The 22,177-nt window shown below is 36.8% G+C and overlaps 1 protein-coding gene across 4 annotated transcripts; it reads left to right on the top strand.

Annotated features, from left to right (window-relative positions):
* The first annotated feature begins 504 nt into the window (after positions 1–504).
* On the top strand, positions 505–20,533 carry LOC133803540 (transcription initiation factor IIA subunit 2). Of its 4 annotated transcripts, none has more exons than XM_062241622.1 (6): positions 505–662; positions 870–1,021; positions 1,128–1,178; positions 1,460–1,511; positions 6,303–6,373; positions 19,906–20,101. In XM_062241622.1, exons 2-5 carry the CDS (start codon positions 893–895, stop codon positions 6,347–6,349), a joined length of 279 nt encoding a protein of 92 aa, XP_062097606.1. In that variant the 5' UTR covers positions 505–662; positions 870–892; the 3' UTR covers positions 6,350–6,373; positions 19,906–20,101. The 4 variants fall into 4 exon arrangements, with proteins under 4 accessions (XP_062097606.1, XP_062097608.1, XP_062097604.1 ...); XM_062241624.1 differs by having other exon boundaries at positions 19,130–19,976; XM_062241620.1 differs by lacking the exon at positions 6,303–6,373 and having other exon boundaries at positions 19,130–19,976.
* The last annotated feature ends 1,644 nt before the right edge of the window (positions 20,534–22,177 follow it).

Raw genomic sequence — 22,177 nt, 5'->3', positions numbered from 1 at the left:
AGATCTGAAGCACATATAAAAAAATACAGAAAAAATACCACACTCAACCACGGAACAGTTTGAATCTAATATCTAATTATGACATTTTATATTCACAAGCAGATAGAATGAAATAATACTTACTCATGATTTTTTCTCTTAAAAAATGCCAAAAATGATAATTTTTTCACTTGAAATGAATTCTTTACTTGAAATGAAATTTCCAGATTCGAGCAGTCTAATTTCTTCACCGATTTGGTTGTGAAAATCGACAATGGATTGCTGTGAAAATGGATGAGAGAGAGAGAGGGAGATAGAGATAAAAATGTGTGAACGTTAAATTTTAATGATAAGGGTATTTTTGTCCAAAAAAGGGAGGGGTACATTAATAGGAGAACTATATTTTGATGCATATAAATAAAATTTCGGTTAAAAAATTAAATAACATATGTGATGTCATTTCCATAACTTCTAATTCAACGGCCTTGGTCCGTGAGGGGTATAAAAGTCATTTGAGTGACTCCCGATCCTTCGCTGCTATATATATACCCAGAGCTACAAAAGTTAGGGTATAAAAAGCCCCAAAATTTCTCCGCTCCAAAACACATAAATCGACGCAACGTTAGCGAGACAGACAGAACAGAAAAGAAGAACCTCTGAGCCAAAACATAGCCACCCAATTTGTAACTACAATTTTTTCCCTCGATTTGGTTTTTCGTCCAATTCCTCTCTTTCTTTACTTGTTCTATTCTTCTTTAAATTATAGTTTTCGTTCTAATTACGACAAATTCGCGTCTGAAAGTTGATTTTCCGCCGCTTTCTTGGAAAATTCTGATAAAGATTGAAACGTTATTGAGTTCATCAAGTTTTTTTTATGTGTTTTATGGCAGATCGTGTGCTTTGAAGAAGAATAATGGCGACGTTTGAGCTTTATAGAAGGTCCACGATCGGAATGTGTCTGACTGAGACTTTGGATGAGATGGTTCAAAATGGTACACTCAGTCCCGAGCTTGCTATTCAGGTTCTAGTCCAGTTCGACAAGGTTAGACCTAGCTCAAGTTTTCGAGGTCTTGGTTTATTTATTTTGTATATATTCCAGTTCGTCTTTCTAGTTTTGCTAAATGTGTCTTTTTTTTTTCATTTTCTAGTCTATGACAGAAGCTCTGGAATCACAAGTCAAGAGTAAGGTCACCATTAAGGTAAGCCTATCTTTCTGCTCTATTGTTGTCCTTTTAATATATTATTTTGATTATGGGTATAACGCAATTCGAGCATCTGTGATCTTCTAATACTGCGTCGGAATTTCATTCTAGATGAACGACTATTTTAGGCTGTTTATGGTTCAATATAGATCATAGTCATCAGTGGATAGAGTGCATGTATTCTCAATTGGCAAAACAGTCAGGTTATTAAGTAATAATATGATTTTTTTTTTGGGTAATGACTTAGTTGGTGAACAGATTTTTCTTGGTCCTTCCAGGGTATGCTTTTGTTTTTCCAGAATATAGAGCAGTTTAATGTTGTTTCATCAGGTAACCCTGTTTCTGAAGTCAAGCTTCTAATTATAAACTGGCGCCTTCACTAACATTTCTAATATTAATTGCTAAATAGGACTTGTTGTAACCCAATTTGCGTCTAGCTTATGTGTCAGTGTCAATATAAAACAGCTGTAGAATGGGGTGACATAAGTGTCAGTTTCTCTTCACAACTGTCGAGAGAAGTTCTTTGGATTAGGAAGGGTGTAAAACTTAAATGAAATTTTAATTGAGTTAATCAATTTGACTTAATTATGTTTGTCACTAAAAAATGAATTCTGTTGACTTACCATATTTATTCAGTTTCGTCTGTGTACAAAAGGGTAGTTGGTCCCTAAATGCTGTATATAAATTCAATTTTGCAGTCATCTTCTCTTTTACTTCTCTGTGACTATTGGCTGTCGGTTTCTAATATGGTGCTTTTAAATTTGTAAAATAATTATGGAATTGCAAAGGGGATTAGTAAGATATAATCATCTGGTATTTTGGTCACTGGTTTCTACCTTTACAATCAGGAAAGAGAACTACGCAACATAAGCTAGGATGTTTTGGGAGGATTAGCTGCAACTGAAATACGTGAACCTACTTGTAAAGTACTTTGTGTGTGAATTCAATATTTGTAGATGCATATGGTGTGTTTGAGCACACAATATAGGTGGATGCATATGCAATTTACCATCTTCTTTTAATCTTCCTTTTAGAAGAAGGGTATTAATTTATCTTAATTGTTAAGGACCAAATCACATATGAAATCTGATGTTATTTTTGTATATAGAACATAATTGTTTTGACTGTTATTATACTTGTTTTTCAAATACTATATATATATCTTTTCAGACGTATTATCTATATTAACGTTGTCTCAAAATGTCCATTTATTATCCAATTTATGATATCCCTTTGTATTATATTTATGTGTCCCACAATCTTATTTTCGTTCAATGTTTTGTAGTTGCCGTTTATGGGAGCCTAGTTTTCTACTTGGTAGTCAATATTTATTTGGAATATAAGAACTTTACAGATTAGACACGGGTTAGGATTATTAAATTACTTGTAGAATAATTCCGTTGTCTCTTGCAAATGCTTATTTTTTTATTTACTTTTAAGGGAATTTAAAAAAAATTATTTATATGGCTTTAAGGTAACTACTATATAATAAGGGTTTTAATACATTCTTTATGTCAGTGCTCAGGCTTCTATCTGTTTTTTTGTGTGTGTGAGTCACGTGTGTACTGTTATGTAGAAGATAACACGTGGAATTATGAAAGCGAGCACTCTTAATGGATTCTTTATCTTATCTTTTAAAATACATCATCAAAATCTATTTTATTTAAAAAACTGTCACGTTTAAGTGCATATTTTGAGTGAACATATCATTACTCTTTACAATATACCATATATCAATTTCTTTATTTTTTTTTTCATATGATGTAAATATTATTGTTTTTAATATTTTTTATTCATTTCAATATTTTCTCTAACTATCAAAATGAAGTAAGTGAGGAAACTATCAAAATGAAGAAAGTGAGGAAAGTAGGAAAAAAAGAAACTGATTAAAAATGTTTGAAGGGGTGAATTGTGTTTTATAAATGTAAAGGATGAACTGTAGCAAAATGCAAAACTTTCGTATTTTACAAAATCTGATGGAGGGCTCATTGATTCTTTATATTTTGGAAAGAAAAAAAATTGTAATTTAGAACTCCCATCGGGAGTGCTCTAATATACAACAGCAGATTAGCTTCTTGTTATTTATCTTAAGGTTATAGTTGTACATAATTGCTGCTGACATAACTAAAATGATGTAGCACAACCTAGATTGATTCTTGTGGATCTTAACAAAATATGCTTTTTTTTTTGACATTGGGGGAATTTGAATTTGGGACCTCCTCACAAAGGAGAGGTGACCACTAGGCTAAGTGAAGAAAAACAATGGAACAGTTATTGTACAATTGCAGCTCAATTAGAGTTGAGAGTAAATGATGTATTTATATGTAGGGTATTGAGTATAAGGCTTTGATAAGCCATTAAGATGATTACAAGTGGTCCAATAACAAAACATAACAAAAAGATAAAAGGAATTCTGATAATAACAGAAAAGAAATGACGTGGTGAGTGTGAATATTCTAGATGCCAATTTTGTGTGGTGCTAGTGCAGCTGGTTGTGCAGAGCAGCAGAGTAATGAGGTATTCTTAAGACCACCCCTCAAACGAAGGGGTGAATCAGTCACTCTGAGTTTGTCAATCAGGAATCTGATGTGATAAGCCTTTAGTCAGACAATCAACCATCTGATCATGTGAGGGAACGTCCAAATGTCAAGCTTCTTTTCTAATACTTTGTTGCAAATGAAATGAACATCGAGTTCAATGTGCTTTGTTCTGGCATGGTATATTGGATTGGATGCAAGTGCACTTGCACTCGTGTTGTTACACCAAATAACTGGTGTTGAAGGAAGAGGAAATTTCTTCTCTTGAAGAAGAGCTTGCAGGCAGGCTATTTTTGCAGCAACTTGAGCCAAGGCTTGATATTCTGACTCAGTACTAGACCTGGCAACAACAGTTTGCTTTTTAGATGATCATGAAACAAGAGTATCTCCCAGAAATACACAATAACCTGCTACCGATTTTCTATCGTCTGGACAACAAGCCCAGTCTACATCTGAAAAACCTGTTAATGTGACTCTCGCTGTATTTGATGTGAAGACCATAATGAATGGTTCCTTTAAGATACCTCAAAATTCTTTTTGCAGCTGACCAATGCACTGTTGTTGGAGCTTTCAAAAACTGACTTAATTTGTTTACTGCAAAGGAGATGTCTAGCTGAGTGTGAGCAAGGTACTGCATTCCACCAATGAGACTTGTAGGAAGATGGATCTGTCAAAAGTTCACCATTTGTAAGAGACAATGGTCTTTCTATGGTCATAGGTGAGGGACAGTTTCAGATTTGTCATGTTAAATTTCCTCAACATTTCAGCAACATATTTTCCTTGAGACAAGTAGAGTCTAGTGGAGTCTCAGACAACTTCTATGCCAAGAAAGTAATTACCTAGATCTTTGAGAGCAAAGCTTTTGTTCAGATGAGAAATGAATTTGTGCAGCTGTTTGGGCTCATTGCCAGTCACAATGATGTCATCTACATAGATGAGCCCCATAATGATGTATTCTTTGGTCTTGAGTAAGAACCATGAGGAATTAGCTTGAGAGTTTTCAAACTTCCATTCAAGTAAAGTGGTTTTGAGCCGATCAAACCAGGCCCTTGGGGCTTGTTTTAGCCCGTACAAGGACTTGTTCAATTTGCACACAAAATCAGCTTTAATATTGTCTTCAAAGCCTTGTGGCTGGTTCATGTATACTGCCTCTTCGAGATGCCTATTTAGGAAGACATTATTGATATCCAACTGCCTTAAGTCCCAATTCTTTGCCACTGCTACTGTTAATACCACACGGACTGTAGAAGCTTTGACAACGGGGCTAAATGTCTCACTAAAATCAAATCCTGGCCTTTGGTGAAATCCCTTCGCTATTAATCTTGCCTTGAATCTTTGAAAAGTACCATTACTGTTGTATTTGCGCTTGAGGACCCTTTTGTTTCCCACGATATTGTATTCAGGCAGTCTAGGAACTAAAGTCCAACTTCGATTGGCTTGTAGTGCATCAAACTCCTCTGTCATAGCTTGTTTCCAGCCTTTGTGTTTAAGTGTAGCCTCAACCGAATCTGGTTCCTGATCCTTATCTTCCCACTTTGCTTGTCCAACATAGACTTTAGGCTTGTAAATTCCATCTTTGGTTCTCGTGATCATAGGATGAGTTGGCTTAACTTCTTTTTGAGTGTGGCTGGTTTGAAGCAGGTCATTAGTGGTTTGAGCAGCAGCTGAGTTTTCAGAGTTTAGTTCATCCATAATAGAGGCATTGGACTCGTGAAGTCTAACTTGATTGTTGTCATCTGATGACTCAGTGTGCAGGTCTGGTGAGTGTTCTTGGACAGCTTCAGGATGACTTATATCAGCTGCAATTGTGGGATCTGAAGGTGCATTTTCTAAGTCGGAAGCTTGTGCATTTAGTAAGACAAACCAGGAAGATGGAGTTTGGACTGAAACAATGTTTTCCTTTCGGTAATTATTTAGAAATCCAATTTTGAAAGGAATTTCTTTTTCATTGAAGACTACATTTCTAGAGATGTATACTCGACAACTAGGACTTAGACATTTATAACCTTTGCAAGACTCACTATACCCCAAATTGACACACTTGACTGAATGGAGTTGGAACTTGTGTGTTTGGTATGGTCTAAGACAAGGAAAACAGGCACAACCAAAAACTTTGAGAAAATTGTAGTCTGGTTTCTTAGAATGAAGCATTTCAAAAGGTGTTTTTCCAGCTAGTATAGGTGTAGGGAGACAGTTTATTAAGAAGACAACAGTAGAAAATGCTTCACACCAGAATTTTAAGGGCATTTTGGCTTGAGCAAGGAGAGTTAGACCCATTTCTACTATGTGCTTGTGTTTTCTTTCAGTTCTTCCATTTTGGACATTTTGGGCTGAAGTGTAAGGACATGAGTGTTAAAAAATAATGCCATTTTGCTTGACTAAGTCATTGAAAACCTGATATTCTCCTCCCCAATTAGTTAGTAGTTTTTTTTTTTTTCTTTCAAAATGTTTTTCAGCCAGAGTTTTAAATTGGATAAAGGCATTTAAGGCATTGACTTTTGATTTTAAGAAGTAAATCCATGTATTTTTTTATAGTCATCTATAAAATGGATATAAAATCTTATGTTAGTGTTGGACATGACAGGTGAGGGTCCCCAAATGTTGTATGGATTAATTCAAGAGGTGCTTTGACTCTATTTTCAGATAATGCAAAAGGTAAAGAGTGAGATTTACCAAACTGACAAGCATCACAGAAATTTTCCTCTTCATTCATCAAATTTTTTACATTGTTGTCCCTTAACACTTGACTCAAAACTCTACTTGATGGATGCCCTAGACGTCTATGCCATACATCCATTTGGGAAATGAAAGACTCAATGAAATTTCACTGACTGACACTATCATTTTGCAGAGATGCTTCAGCAGAGAAAGAAAAAGACTCAAAACTACCTAACTTTGACCGAGTAATAGCATTGAGAGCTGACTTTGATTTCAATGTTTGCAATTGATATAAGCCATCCTTAAGTGTTCCTTGTAACACCACCTTTCCTTGTTTCTTTGTCCTTCACAAAACAACAATTAGAAAAGAATTCAACATATATATCATTATCAGCAGTTTGCTTTGAAATGCTAATGAGGGTTTTGCAAATCTTGGGAACATGCCACATTTGATTTAGAATAAAGCCATTTTGATTGTCACATTTTATAGAAATTTGGTAAGATATTGCTAGTAATTAATAGTAAAGAATTAGTAACCGAGCTAAAAAATGCTCCTCAACAGCCTTTTCATTGAAAATACTCAGAATTCAAGAGCTGGGTTCTCTCCAAATACAATCTGATTTCTCAGTAAAAGAATGCACACTCTGCTCTACTTCTCTCCTCTATTTATACTAAGGCTTATCAATTCTACCGTGTTCCCCTTACACAATACAAAACCCCTTCAAACTAACTCTCCTCACTCTTACTCTCTGCTGACCTGTCATTCTTTCTACCCTTACCCCTCCTAGCATAGACACAAGTCAATGGTGGTCTAACAAAATTTATATTTCTTTTTTGTGTATTTACAAACGGTGAGTACATCCTATTTATACAATTTTTACACATAAATCTCTTAATTACAGAATAATCACCAAATCACCGGGAGAGCTACAAATAATCTAAATAAGGAAAAAAACTACTAATTTACAGCTTGAACTAAATCGTGAGATTTGATTCTCTTTGATTTTCTCTTATTTGTCAACACTCTCTCAAGCTGGACTGTAAATATTGATGAGTCCAAGCTTGTTTACTAGAAAATCAAACTTTAATTCGGATAACCCTTTTGTGAGGATATCAGCCAACTGTTGATTCGTTTGTATATACTTGATGCTGATAGTGCCTCCATCAATATTTTCTCTAATAAAGTGACGATCTACTTTGACGTGTTTAGTTTTGTCATGTTGTATAGGGTTATGTGCAATACTGATGGTAGATTGATTATCACAGTAGAGCTTAATGGGAGCTTCATATTCAACCTTCAATTCTTCTAACAGGCGTTTGATCTATATTGCTTCGCATACTCCATGAGCCATGACTCTATACTCAGCTTTTGCACTACTTCTTGCAACAGCTATTTATTTTTTACTTCGCCATGTCACTACATTTCCCCATACAATTGTGCAATACCCACATGTAAATTTTCTATCATCAACTGACCTAGCCCAATCTACATCTGAAAATACTAAAACCCTTCCTTTCGGTTGCCTTTTTTGAAGAAAAGACCTTTTCCTGGTGTTTGCTTGAGATACCTAAGAATTCTGTATACTGCATTGAGCTGTCCTTGACATGGATCATGTATATATCGACTGACCAGACTTGCTGCAAAAACAATATTAGGTCTGGTATGTGAGAGGTAGATAAGCTTCCCTACTAGTTGTTGGTATCTTCCTTTGTTAACTGAGCTTCCTTCAAACATTTTTTTTTTGTCCCCGAGCTAGATTGGAGTTTTGCTGCGTTTACTGCCAAGTAGTTCTGTTTCATTCAAGAGATCAAGAGTATTTTCTTTGAAATACAGAAATCCCTCGTTTGCTCCTAGCAAATTTCATTCTTAGAAAATACCTGAGTGCACCAGGATCCTTGACTTCGAACTCTGTTGCCAACATTTCTTTGATCAGAATCATCTCTTCAGTATGATTGTCAGTGACAACAATATCATCGACATACACGATTAGTATTGACATTTTTCCTGTTTCCGAGTGTTTGATGAAGAGGGTATGGTCTGTTTGGCCTTGCATGTATCCGAGTCCTTGGACTACTTTCAGGAACCGATTGAACCATGCTCGAGGAGATTGTTTTAGACCGTAGAGTGATTTGTTTAGCTTGCAAACTCTGGTTGTAGTGGGAGATTCTTCAAAATCTGGAGGTTGACTCATGTACACTTCTTCCAGTTCTCCATTCAAGAATGCATTTTTTACATCAAGTTGATGCAATTCCCAATCCAAGTTGACAGCTAGCGAGAGCAATACTTTGATAGTATTGAGTTTGGCGACTGGAGTGAAGGTTTCAATGTAGTCAATTTCGTAGGTTTGAGTAAAATCCTTGGCAATTAATCGTGCTTTGTACCTTTCAATAAATCCATATTTGCATTGTATTTGACTGTGAATACCCATTTGCACCATATTACATTCTTGTAAGGTGGTAACTCTACTAATTTTCAAGTTCCATTCTGCTCGAGTGTTTTTATCTCTTCAAGAACTGCCGCCTTCCATTGAGGGGTACCAAGTGCTTTATTGATATTCTTGGGAATCACAACTTCTGGTAGACTAGAGGTAAAAGCTCTAAATAGAAATGATAATTTGGCATAGGAGATAAATTTTGAAATCGGATGTTGGGTACAAGATCTAGTTTCTTTCCTTAATGTAATAGGAATATCTAGATCTGACTGAGTGTTTGAGGGAAGTTTACTTGAATCGTCTGAGGGGAGTGATTCTACCACTGGATCAGACCTTTGACTGTGATAAAGATTTGTTACTTGTTTATTTCTTTCTCTTCTGGTATACACTCGTATTTCTTTTTCTTTCTGTATGTTTTTATCTTGAGAAGCAGGAGAAGATGGATGATCTTGCGAGGTAGGGCAAGAAGGTTGATCCTTAGAAGCAAATGAATGATTCTTCGAAGCAGGGCAAGATGGATGATCCTGAGAAGCAGGAGTGATGTCTAGCTCTGAAGGGAATGAAGTGTCCAAGGGTAATTCTAAACCCCAGGACCACTGAGCTTCTTGCTCGTGATGGATGTGCTCCCCCTGAAGCGAGGTGGGAATGAAATAAGAATAATTTTCAGAAAAAGTGACATCCTTGGAGGTGTAAGATTTTTTGGTGAGAGGACAGTAACAACGGTAGTCTTTCTGTGCAGTGGAATATCCTAGGAAAGCTGTTTTGATGGCTCGAGGATCTAGTTTACTTCGTTGTTGGGAGTGTACGTGGACAAAGGCAATGCAGCCAAAAACTTTGACTGGGAGGGTATTGGTGGAAGTGTGAGGGTAGAGAGACCGAAAAATTGAGTATGATGTTTTGAACTGAAGGGGCCCACTGAAAGGCGATTAATGAGATAGATGACAATAAGGACTGCGTTGCCCCAAAAATATTTTGGAACATGCATATTGAATATAATGGCACGATCCACTTTTAAGAGATGGCGATTTTTTCTTTTAGCGACTCCATTTTGTTGTGGAGTATTTACACATGAACTTTGATGAATAATCCCATTATGTAGAAGATAGGAACCGAGAGTGGAATTGAAATATATAGTACCATTATCGGTACGAAGTGTCCGGATAGATGATTGGTATTATGTGTGGATCATTTTGTTGAAATTTTGGAAAACTTGACAAGTTTCAAATTTGTGCCTAAGTAGATAAACCTAAGTGATGCATGTATGATCATCAATGAATGTGATAAACCAACGCTTACCAGAGGAGGTAGTGACCTTTGACGGACCCCACAAGTCACTGTGAACAAGAGAAAAAGGGTTGGAAGGTGTATATAGTTTGCGAGGAAACAAAACACGAGTATGTTTAGCAATTTGACAAATATCACATTGAAAATCACCAATCTTTTTATTGATAAACAAAGACGGAAACAAGTGTTTTAAATATAAAAAACTCGGGTGTCCAAGTCGACAATGCCATAACATAATTGTTCGAGAATTTGAATAAAAAATAGAATTAGACATAGAATAGAACGTGAAGCCAAACAATGTAAAGAAGGCTGCTCTTTAGGCGGATGTTGAAAGAAATAAAGCCAGTCACGAATTCTAGCATTGTCAATCATCCTGTGAGGATTTATTTCTTAAATTAGGAAATTGATCACAATTGTATGTAGGGATCAATTTGGTGTTAATACCAAATATCATGTATATCTTATTTTTCTAGAAATAAGGGATTATAATTTTGTTTTTCCTAGAATTAGCTGATTGTATATTTATTTGTTTAGATTTATTTTTTCCTTCTAGGCTGTATGTATATTCCCTCATTGGAGATAATAAAATAAGACAAATATTAAAAAACTGACATGGTATCAGAGCCGTAACTTTCTTAAGGTTTCAATATTTTTTTTTCTTTCTTCTCTTCTTCGTGTGTCCATTCCTGTTTGCAATGGCTGCTGAAAAAGACAACTTCATCTCAAAGGTAACCACCAAGACATCCTCATTAGATCAGTCCCTCTCTACTCCAGCTCTCTTTCACAACAATGAATCTGTCTCTCTGGTTACCAGCCACAAATTCAATGGACACAACTATCTCCAATGGTCCCAATCTGTGCTAATGTATATTGGTGGAAAAGGCAAAGAGGAATATCTCACTGGGGAAATTTTCTGCTCCAAAGCAAGATAATCATATGGGGAATATCTCACTGGGGAAATCTGATAATCATATGATTAAATCAACGTTGATAAGCTCTATGAATAATGATATAGGAGAAAATTTTCTCTTATATGCCACAGCAAAAGAGTTATGGGATGCTGTTAAAGAGTCTTATTCAAGTTTTGAAAATACCTCAGAACTCTTTGCTATCGAAGCTGCCTTGTATGATCTCTACCAAGATGATACCTCTGTCACTCAATACTTTAACACTCTAACACGCTATTGGCTGCAACTGGATCTATTTGAAGAATATGCATGGAAGTGTACTGATGATACTACCCTCTACCGTACCATCTTTCAAATTTCTTCATGGCCTTAACAAAAATCTTGATGCAGTCCGGAGTCGAATCATGAGCACCAAGCCCCTTCCTAAGGTCAAAGAGGCATTCTTTGAAGTTCGTCTTGAAGAAAGTAGGAAAAAAGTTATGATGGGCTCTCCAACTCTACTTTCAGATCAGGAATCATCTGCCCTTGTTGCTCGAGGACAGTCTCGTGGTGCAAATCCTGATAATCGTCAGAATAAGGGACGTCCTTGGTGTGACCATTGCCGAAAACCTGGACGCTACAGAGAAACATGCTGGAAAATCCATGGAAAGCCTCCAAATTGGAAGCCCAAGTCATGGGGTGATCATGAGAGTCAAGGGAATGTTGCTGCCGCTACTAGTTCTACTGCTGAAGGGAATAAAGATGCATCTGAATCCGCAACATTTACTAAAGCTCAGCTTTGCTGCTTGAGGACAGTCTCGTGGTGCAAATCTTGATAATCGTCAGAATAAGGGACGTCCTTGGTGTGACCATTGCCGAAAACCTGGACGCTACAGAGAAACATGCTGGAAAATCCATGGAAAGCCTCCAAATTGGAAGCCTAAGTCATGGGGTGATCATGAGAGTCAAGGGAATGTTGCTGCCGCTACTAGTTCTACTGCTGAAGGGAATAAAGATGCATCTGAATCCGCAACATTTACTAAAGCTCAGCTTGAGGCCCTTCAAAAGCTTCTAAGTCAGTCCTCCAATCAGCCAAATGCTACTCAGGGTACTGGAATGTTGGCCATGAGAGGTAATAAGTCAGTAGCTTACTTTGTCAATAAAAGAATTACTAAATCCTGGTTTTTTGACTCTGGCGCATCAGATCACATGACGGGAGATGCATCAATTTTTTCTGAGTTTCACACGAGTGCAGGAAATCATACAGTGAAAATTGCTGATGGCACACTCTCAAGTTGAGGGTTCGGGTTCAGTCACAATAAATAAGGACCTAACTCACATCTGCACTTTATGTGCCTAAATTGGACTGTAATTTGCTTTCTATTAGTAAATTTACTTTTGACCACCATTGTGACTCAATTTTTCGCAAATCTTTGTGTATTTCAGAACTTGGATTAGGGGAAGAGGATTGGCAGTGCTGAGATGTGTTCTGGTCTTTATGTTCTAAATAATGAAATTCTATCCCCTAGCACAGTCCAAAAGTTCAATTTGTTTTCTTTGAATAATCAGTCTATTTCTTATTCTAATAAAGATAGTGATATTATGTTATGGCACTATCGTCTTGCTCATCCAAATTTTTTGTATCTGTCATGCTTTCATTCTATGATTGAAACTCTACTCAAAACTGACAATGCCAAAGAATTTTTTAATTCTGTTCGGGGTCCCTATATGATACAACATGGCATCATTCGCTTTAGTTCTTGTGTTGACACTCCTCAGCAAATTGGAATTGCTTAACGCAAAAATCGACATCTTCTTGAAGTTGCTCGATCTCTCATGTTTGGGACTCACGTTCCCAAATTTTTCTGGGGTGACGCAGTTCTTACTACTGCCTATCTCATCAATCGAATGCCATTCAAAGTTCTCAAATTTAAAACTCTGTGTCAAACTCTCTTGCAACTATTCCCTCATACAAGGTTCATTAGCTTTGTTGATTCTAAGATTTTTGGTTGCACTGTTTTTGTCCATCTCTATTCGCAACATCGCAGTAAGTTAGATCCTAAATCTATCAAATGCATCCTTATTGGTTATTCATCTCATCAGAAGGGTTACAAGTGTATTCTCTTACTACTAAAAAAACCTATAACTCTATAGATGTCACCTTTTTCGAAAACCATGCTTATTACAAGTCTGAGATTCAGGGGGAGAATGTAAGTGAATCTCATCTTTGGGATATTATTCCAGGTACCCATACTGACCTTATTCTAGGTACTCAGACTTATACTCCACCTCCTGTTCAATCTTCCAAACCACAACCAATGGAACCATCTCCTTCCCAACTCAGAAAATCAAGATCCATCAAGTCCTTCCCGAGTCATAGAAAATCAATCTGGAAATTCATCTGGGTCACCAATGATTGTTGATTCTCAACCAGAACCTAAAGAGCTGCGTGTCTACCAAAGAAGAAAAAATTCTGAGAAAGAATTAGAAGAACGAACATATCTCGAGGACCACCATGAATCGGAACTGGAACCACATCCTCCAGAAATACATTCAGGTTTGCCTAGTCATGATAATGTTACTCATATAAATGATGATCTGCCTATTGCTTTGAGAAAGAGAGTTTGTGCTTGTACTAAACATCCCATTGGCAATTTTGTGTCCTATAGTATCTTATCTTCATCCTATTAGGCATTTGTCTCTGTTCTTGATAGTGTACAGATTCCTCATACAATCCAAGAGGCACTGACTGATCCTAGTTGGAAAAAGGTTGTACAAGATGAGATCAACGCTTTGGTAAAGAATGGTACTTGGGAAATTACAAAATTACCAAATGAAAAGAGGCCTGTGGGATGCAAATGGGTATTCACCATTAAACATAAAATCAGATGGTAGCATTGAGAGGTTTAAAGCTCGCATGGTTACTAAGGGTTTCACTTAGTCTTATGGGATAGACCATCCGTGTTCTATTCTCTCTTGCTGCAAATTGGGACTGGACATTGCACCAACTAGATGTTAAGAATGCTTTCTTGAATGGATATTCCACCTGGCTTTGAGAATTCATCCAATCAAGACAGTATGTAGACTCAAAAAATCTCTATATGACCTTAAGCAATTTCCACGGGCATGATTTGGAAAATTCACTAAATCCATCATTCAGAATGGCTATACTCAATGTCAAGCAGATCACATTTTGTTTGTCAAACTCTCATCAGATAAAATGATTGCTATCCTAATAGTTTATGTTGATGATATAATACCAACAGGCGATTATAAGGAGGAACTGGAATGGTTGAAAAGTTTCTTATTAAAGGAATTTGAGATTAAAGATCTTGGGTATCTCGGATATTTTCTTGGCATGGAAATTACACGATCAAGACATGGCATTTTTGTTTCTCAACGTAAGTATGTTCTAGACTTACTCAAGGAAACAAGATGCTTGAGTGTAAATCGGCCTCAACTCAAATTGGCTCAAGGATAGATAAGACACTTGTGGACAGGGGGAGATATCAAAGGCTAGTTGGATGCCTTATTTATTTATCTCACACTAGACCTGATATTGGTTTTCCTGTTAGTGTGGTGACTCAATACATGAATAATTAGATACCTCAAGATGACTCCAGGAAAAGGTCTTCTTTTCAGGAAGAATGATAATAAAGAAATCAGAGTCTACACAAACGCAGACTGGGCAGGAGATGTAATAGATAGAAGCAGTACTTCAGGATATTGTTCTTATGTTTGGGGTAATCTAGTAACATGGAGGAGTAAGAAACAGTCAGTTGTTTCTAGAAGCTCAGCTGAAGCCGAATTTAGAGCTCTAGCTCTTGGCATTTGTGAAGGGATTTGGCTGAAAAATTTACTTGGTGAATTGGGAGTATTTTCAGAAGAGTCTATACAAATGTTTTGTGACAGTCAAGCTGCCATTAGTATTATGAAAAATCTTGTTCATCACGATAGGATTAAGCATATTGAGATAGACACTTCATCACTGAGAAAATTGAGCACGCCATTGTTCAAACCATTTATACTCCATCAAGATTTCAAACAGCAGGCATCCTCACCAAAGCTCTCCCAAGAACCAGTTTTGAAGAATTAATGTGAGCTTGGGATGTTTGATATACACAACCCAGCTTGAGGGGAGTGTGGATTTATTTCCTAAATCAGGAAATTATTCACAGTTGTATATAAGGATTGGTGTTAATATCAAATATCATGTATATCTGTTCTTTCTAGAAATAGGGGATTATAATTTTGTTTTTCCTAGAATTAGTTGATTGTATATTTATTTGTTTAGATTTATTTTTTCCTTCTAGGCTGTATATATGTTCTCCCATTAGAGATAATAAAATAAGACAAATATTCAAAAACTCACATCCTCCCCGATGATAGATCCTGAAATTGGCAAGAATTAGAGACAAACTTAGCAAGACAATGATTATTAGATGTCAATTTCTCAACAGAGATTAAATTGCATTTTAATGAAGGAATATGAATTACTGATCTAAGAAGTAAATCAGAAGACAATTTTATGGTGCCAATTCCTGCAATAGGTGAGTGAGTTCCATCTGCAATTTTAACACTAGAGGTAGTAGAGCATGGACAATAGGAATCAAACAAATGAGGTCAACTTGTCATGTGATCAGTTGTGCCAGAATCGATGATCCATGGTGTTTGGAAAGCGGAAGAAAATTACCAGAATGTGCAACAGATGCACTTTGAGATTCGGGACCAGACTTGGTTATGGAGGATTGACTAAAGAGCGTGTATAATTGTTCGACTTGTTCTGGACTGAACGCAGGGGATTGGTACCATCCGTAGTTTGAGTCTGATAGGCCTTTTTGTCATTTTTGGCGACGAGGAGTCTAGATTGGTGGTTTTCCATCAATTTCCCAACAAGTGGTGCGAGTGTGGCCATGACGTTAACAGTGATCACACCAGGTCGTTCCCCCTTACAATTAGGTCGAGGGTCAGGATTGGATCTGCCAAATGGCGGGGGACCAGATTTTGAGACAAGGGCAGAGCTTTCAACGACAGGCAATTCTGGAGTGATGAGCATGACACGACGACGTGCTTCTTCATGCCGAACCTCAGAGAAAGCTTCTTCAGTGTCAGGAAATGGAGAACAATCCCGAACTTTGTCAAGATTACTGTTCAACCCAGTAAGGAATTCAAAGACCCACTCCTGTTTTAATTGTTGGCGCTGGAGTGTGGTGCAGGCAGCACATAGAGGAGTGGTATCCAGATATAAGTCGTGTTCCTGCCACAGATCTTGTAAGTCGGAGAACTATGGAGTTACAGTGTGAGTACCTTGCTTGATTTCTTTGAGTTTGGTACGAATCTAAAAAATCTGAGAGGCATTCCCAAAGTCAGAATACATCTTAGCAGCATCCCAAACTTCCTTAGCAGTTTTAAAAAATAAATTTCGGCGATTGATTTTTGAATCCATCGAATTAATAAGCCATGCAAGGACAGTAGAATTCTCAGCCTACCATACCTTGTAAGTGGAGTCAGTCAGAGAAGGGGTAGGAAGGTCACCAGTGAGGTACCGAAGTTTTCTACGCCCACAGATGACCAACTTTACTAATTGCGCCCATTGTAAATAATTTCTACCATCAAGTTAGTGGGCTGTGATGTGGAGAGAGCTGGTATCAAGACTGTAGATGGAGCCCATTGAACTAATGGACTGATGTTGGGCTTGAGTTTGGGCTAGAAGAGGAGTGGGCTCCCTGGTTTGAGAGGAAAGCTCTTCACTTTGGGACATGGTGACACGTGGCTAGGGCAGCAGGTTTGTTCTCTTGTTTTTTTGTTTTCCTTTTTTTTGTTTTAATTAGAGAGTTGGCAGGTATTGAGAGAGACACGTGGCTTAGGGCTGGACACTATTTGGAGAAAAAAAGAATATAGTTTCGGCAGGGTATGAGAGAATAAAATAAAAAAATCGAAGCTTATAGAGGCAACCAAGGTTAACGCTGGTCCGGCTGCTAGTAGGGTGACTGGTGGGAGGGTTACGACAAGCAGACTGGTCGGGAAAACGCCAGACTGGACCTAGAACACCACTGGTGGGCACGAGTGCAGAAAAGGATGAGGATGCCGAGGGCGAGGGGCTGCCGAGGAGTCGTCGGAAGTTGCAGAGGTTGCCGGACTAGACATAGATGATCGGAATCGATTGGAGAGGAGAGAGAGCCGTACGACTCTGATACCATATAGAAATTTGAAAGAGAAATTTTTATTTCTTCTTTGTGTATTTACAAACGGTAAGTACATCCCAATTTATACAATTTTTACACATAAATCTCTTAATTACAGAATAATCTTCAAATCACCAAGATAGCCACAAATAATCTAAATAAGGAATAAAAATTGCTAATTTACAGCTTGAACCAAATCGTGAGATTTGATTCTCTTTGATTTTCTCTTATCTGTCAACACATTTCAACAAGCCAGAACCAGTATGAGCAATAGGCAACTTCTATTTTTTATTGTCAATATTTCCTTACATTGTAATCAGACGTGCTGCTCAGATTATCAACATCATATGTGATGTGATTGCTCGCACCACTATTAGTATACCACCCCTCATTGTCAACAATCTCAGGAGTGGCTAAAAATGCTGCTGAATTCCCTTTATCTGGGTTGGTTCCTACTGCTGGAGGTGTTCCCATATATGCTTCATCGAACCAATTGTAGCACACCGCTGCTGAATGCCCATATTTGCCACTAACTTGGCAAGTGGGTCTTGAGCCACTTCCTTTTCTACCTTTGACGGGGTCTTATTGCCTCCTCTTGGGGAGTTGGGATTTGAGTATCGACATTCTGAAATGACTGAAATGGCCGTTTGGTTGGATTTGTGTGATTTGGCTTATTAGCAAAATTTGTCGAGGGAGAGCCAACATCTTTTAGCAGCTTGCCTGATGGGTTTAAAGCACTCAATCTCTCCAATCTACTGTCATAACTCAGCACGATATCTTGAAGATCTTGCCAAGTGATATTCTCCTTTGCCTCAATTTGGACCAAAATAGACATAATTTGCATCCAAACTGTTTAACACATTATTAATCAAGTGTGGTTTGGGATAAGGGCTACCTGCGAGAGCCAGAACGTCAGCCCAATTCCTCATTTGGCGCAGGTAATCTGCCATACTGAGGTTCCCTTTCCTTGTCGTCTGTAGCTTGGTTCTAGTCTCATCCATTTTTGCTTTTGAGTGAGCTCCATAAAGAAGTTCAAGAGATCTCCATAAGCCAGCTGTAGAATTACAACCCAGGACCTCTGTAGCAATTCCTTCTATCATTGAGCCATATAGCCAAGCCATGAGGAGTTGATCGTTTACGATCCATTGCTCAAATTCTGGGTTACTTCAGAGTCCAAATCCAGGGGTGCCATCACCTGTTGCAACTCTGGCTGGTATGAATTCTTGGTGACGAGGTTTGGTGCCGTTCAGGTACCCATCCAAACGGTGTCCTCAAATGATGTTAGAGACCATCGTCTTCCACAGGCTGAAGTTGTTACAATCCAATTTCATAGAGAATGGTTGATTCAAGGTGCTGTAGAAGGGAGGGTGACTAGTGGTTGTTGGGTCACGAGTGCTTGTTGGGTCGTTGCATTTGTAGCAACCGTGGTCGGTTGGGTCGGCTGAGCTCCATCCTGTCTTGCTGCTGGGGTCTGACTACCTTGGCTATTCCTGGATGACATGGTCGGCGTGGGCCGTGAGCTAAGCTCTGATACCAAGTGAAGAAAAACAATGTAACAGTAATTGCACAATTGCAGCTCAATTAGAGCTGAGAGTAAATGATATATTTATATGTTGGGTATTGATTACAAGGCTTTGATAAGCCATTAAGATGATTACAAGTGGTCCAATAACAAAACAGAAGAAAAAGATAAAAGGAATTCTGATAATAACATAAAAGAAATGACGTGGTGAGTGAATATTCTAGATGCTAATTCAGTGTGGTGCTAGTGCAGCTGTTTGTGTAGAGCAGTAGAGTAATGAGGTATTCTTAACAGGCTATGCCACTACATTCTTAAGAAAATATACAAGTGGTCCAATAACAAAACAGAACAAAAAGATAAAAGGAATTCTGATAATAACAGAAAAGAAATGACGTGGTGAGTGTGAATATTCTAGATGCTAATTCAGTGTGGTGCTAGTGCAGGTGGTTGTGTAGAGCAGCAGAGTAATGAGGTATTCTTAACAGGCTATGCCACTACATTCTTAACAAAATATGTTGATAAGTTTAATTTTACTTCTCGTAGTAATGTTTTGTGCTTTTCCCCATTAAGCAAACTAACAAATGCATGATATAGACTTACTATCTCAGCCTTATTTATTAAATTTCTTCTGGGAAGTCTCCATATTCACAAAAAGAGAGCAATGGAACAAGGCAAACTCTTGCTGTCTTTAGGAACTAATTTCTTTGGAATTGGGTGAGGGGAAAGGTAGGAATGTAATGTAGCCTGGACATAACTTTTCAAGATGGTATTGGTTGTTGTTGTCTGCATGGGGACAACGTTTCTTATTGATTACCACCCAGTGTAGCATTGTCATGTGCATACTTAATTTCTGTACAATTTAATTATACTGGTAAACCAAAGAAACTAGATCTTGGTTCATTTTAGGAGGCACCTTGACTATTTTTCTCTAGCTTTTACTTTCTTTTTTATTAGCTGAAGTCATCTATTGCCTTTATACTAGTTCTTTGAATTTCTATGTTAATATTCATCTGTGGTTAAAAAAGAGTTGAGAGGTGAGGCCCAATGATTCTCACCTGTTTTTTTCCTTTGAATTTTGTGATCTACCCTTGTGTTAAGCAACGAGGTCATAATTCGTCCCCAAGTTGACTCTTTTATCTTGAGTTTTTTCAAGATGTCAGAGTATTGGAGTGTAAAATATGTGGGAATTTTGACATGCTTATGTTTTGGTCCTCCACAGGGACATCTGCACACCTACAGATTCTGTGACAACGTTTGGACCTTCATCTTACAGGATGCATTGTTTAAGAATGAGGAATGCCAGGAAAATGTTGGACAGGTGAAAATTGTAGCATGCGATTCAAAGCTTCTCACACAATGAAATGTTTTAACCGTTGATGAACATGCTAAATAAGTTCATAAATCTCTGTTGGTAGTAGTGAGAGGGTTTTGATAGCGAGGAAGAACCTGCGCACAAGTCCTGATTTGGAGGATTTGGCAACTTTTAGGAGCTTGAAATTCCAAAGTTTCTTCTTACCTTGACAATTATGTCTGTGATATTGATGTTGTTGTGTGATTGTTGATGAATATTTCTAGGTTTCAGTTTGCGTTTCAGAAGACCAAACAATTTACAGATCAAACAGTAATGAGGTATGTGAGAATCTTTCTGCATGTTATGTGAAAGGCTATGGAAGGACCCTTCTTTTTTTCTTCTATTTTTAGGGGGCTGAAAGTTGTTTGAATTAACAACTCCCAATCCGATTAATCACTAGAAAGTATTTCAATGTTCTTTGGAATTTGGATGTGGAAACAAAAACATTTGAACTAGTTTCTGTAATGCTTCATGTGGAAATAACCTTTTTCAATTATTCTGAAGAGTAACATGTGACGTTTTGGTCGACTATTAAACACCAATTTCCTTATTAATATATATAAAAAAAAACCAATTTCCTTAATATATATGAGTTAAAAAATGGGGTATGGTGCAAAATGACCCTTAATGTTGTGTAAAAGTAAGTAAATGTTCATGTTTTTAATTTTGTAGTAAAATAGTCTAATCATCTATTTAATATCACATATTACCAAATATACCCTTTAACAAATTACTATTTTATTCTAAATATTTTAATATTATGGTATATGTATATTAGTTTTGTTTAATTAGTTTTTATTTTAAAGTTATTTTGAATTTTTTTAGTTTTTTATGGGTTGTTGAATGATATACCATACCACAAAATATATATACTGAGTTGAAAAATAATATACCATCAAAACTTACAAAATTATTACTAAAAAATGTATATACTATGCTAACAAAGTTATATACTACCATTAAAATTTATATACAATGATACAAAATTATATACTACCACTATGTATAATAAAATAGAAATTAAATATCACAAAAAAAAATTATATACCATACCACAAAAAACATATACACTAATTGGAAAATAATATACCAATAACCTATAAAAAACTTAAAAAATTAATATAACTTTAAAATAAAAATTAATTAAACAAAACTAATATACATATACCACTATATTAAAGTCATACGGTCCTAAATAAATAAATAAATTATAAAAAATGGCAATTTAGGTAATCAACAATATAAAATGGTTATTTATCTACAATTTTAAAAATGAGGACATTAACTTTTTGATGGCTATATTTTGGGTCATTTCCTATAATTTCTCTTAAAAAATTGAAACACTCATTGCATAAATCATTTTATGATCATGAATACCATACGCTGTCGAAAAATCTAATATAAGTAACAAGGATGTGCAATTTGGAGTTCGATGTAGTTTGGGATCGATCTCGTTATATTTCAGTTGCATATAATTGTTAATTCTTTTTTTTTTTTGGGAAAGAAACTTGGCCGTGAAAAAAGAGTATCAAGAAAGATCATTGATAATATCACAAAATCCTTTACATTCAAATTATGCTTAGCTAAAGCATTTGCTACCTCATTTATCTTTCTAGAGCAATATTGAAATTTATCAAAAAAATTCATTACACACAACAATGATATCATTTAAAACCAATCCGAGAGAAGAATTTCACTTGACTATTAATTTTGTTTATAACACTGTTTCCAAGATGATGGTTGAGTTGCCCACTTGCAAATACAATCGAAGAGCCTTGAGAATTTCCGTAGCTTCAGGAACTTCTGGTGAGAACGTGGCAGTAGTATGCCATATTGCCGAAGCTAGAACTTCTTCCATGTCATTCCGAATGATCCCACCAAAGCCACTTTCCTATCAGCATTGTTGATTGCTGCATCCACGTTGGTTTTCACAACCCCAGCAAGTGGGCGAATCCATTTCCCAATAGTCTCTCGCTGCACGTTTCCCCTCTGCCAAAATTGAGCCAAGTTATTTCCATTAGCACTTTGATAAGACTCCAGGAAGTCCATAGCCCAATTGATAGTAAGCTCTACATTGAGAGGAATATTGTCATGACGTTTTTTATTCCTTTGCCATATACACCAAAAAAGCACCAAGATT

This window comes from Humulus lupulus, chromosome X (genome assembly GCF_963169125.1).
Source record: "Humulus lupulus chromosome X, drHumLupu1.1, whole genome shotgun sequence".
In the NCBI taxonomy this organism is placed as follows: Eukaryota; Viridiplantae; Streptophyta; class Magnoliopsida; order Rosales; family Cannabaceae; genus Humulus; species Humulus lupulus.
The sequence above is the reverse complement of the archived record's forward strand: the minus strand, read 5'-3'. Positions and strand labels throughout refer to the sequence as shown.

Bases quoted from the DNA above. Each gene is read 5' to 3' on its own strand.
- LOC133803540 (XM_062241620.1), top strand. From the start codon at position 893: ATGGCGACGTTTGAGCTTTATAGAAGGTCCACGATCGGAATGTGTCTG. The intron at 1,022-1,127 runs GTTAGACCTAGC...TTCATTTTCTAG, and splicing joins TTCTAGTCCAGTTCGACAAG to TCTATGACAGAAGCTCTGGA. The intron at 1,512-19,129 runs GTAACCCTGTTT...GTGCTAGTGCAG, and splicing joins GTTTAATGTTGTTTCATCAG to GTGGTTGTGTAGAGCAGCAG.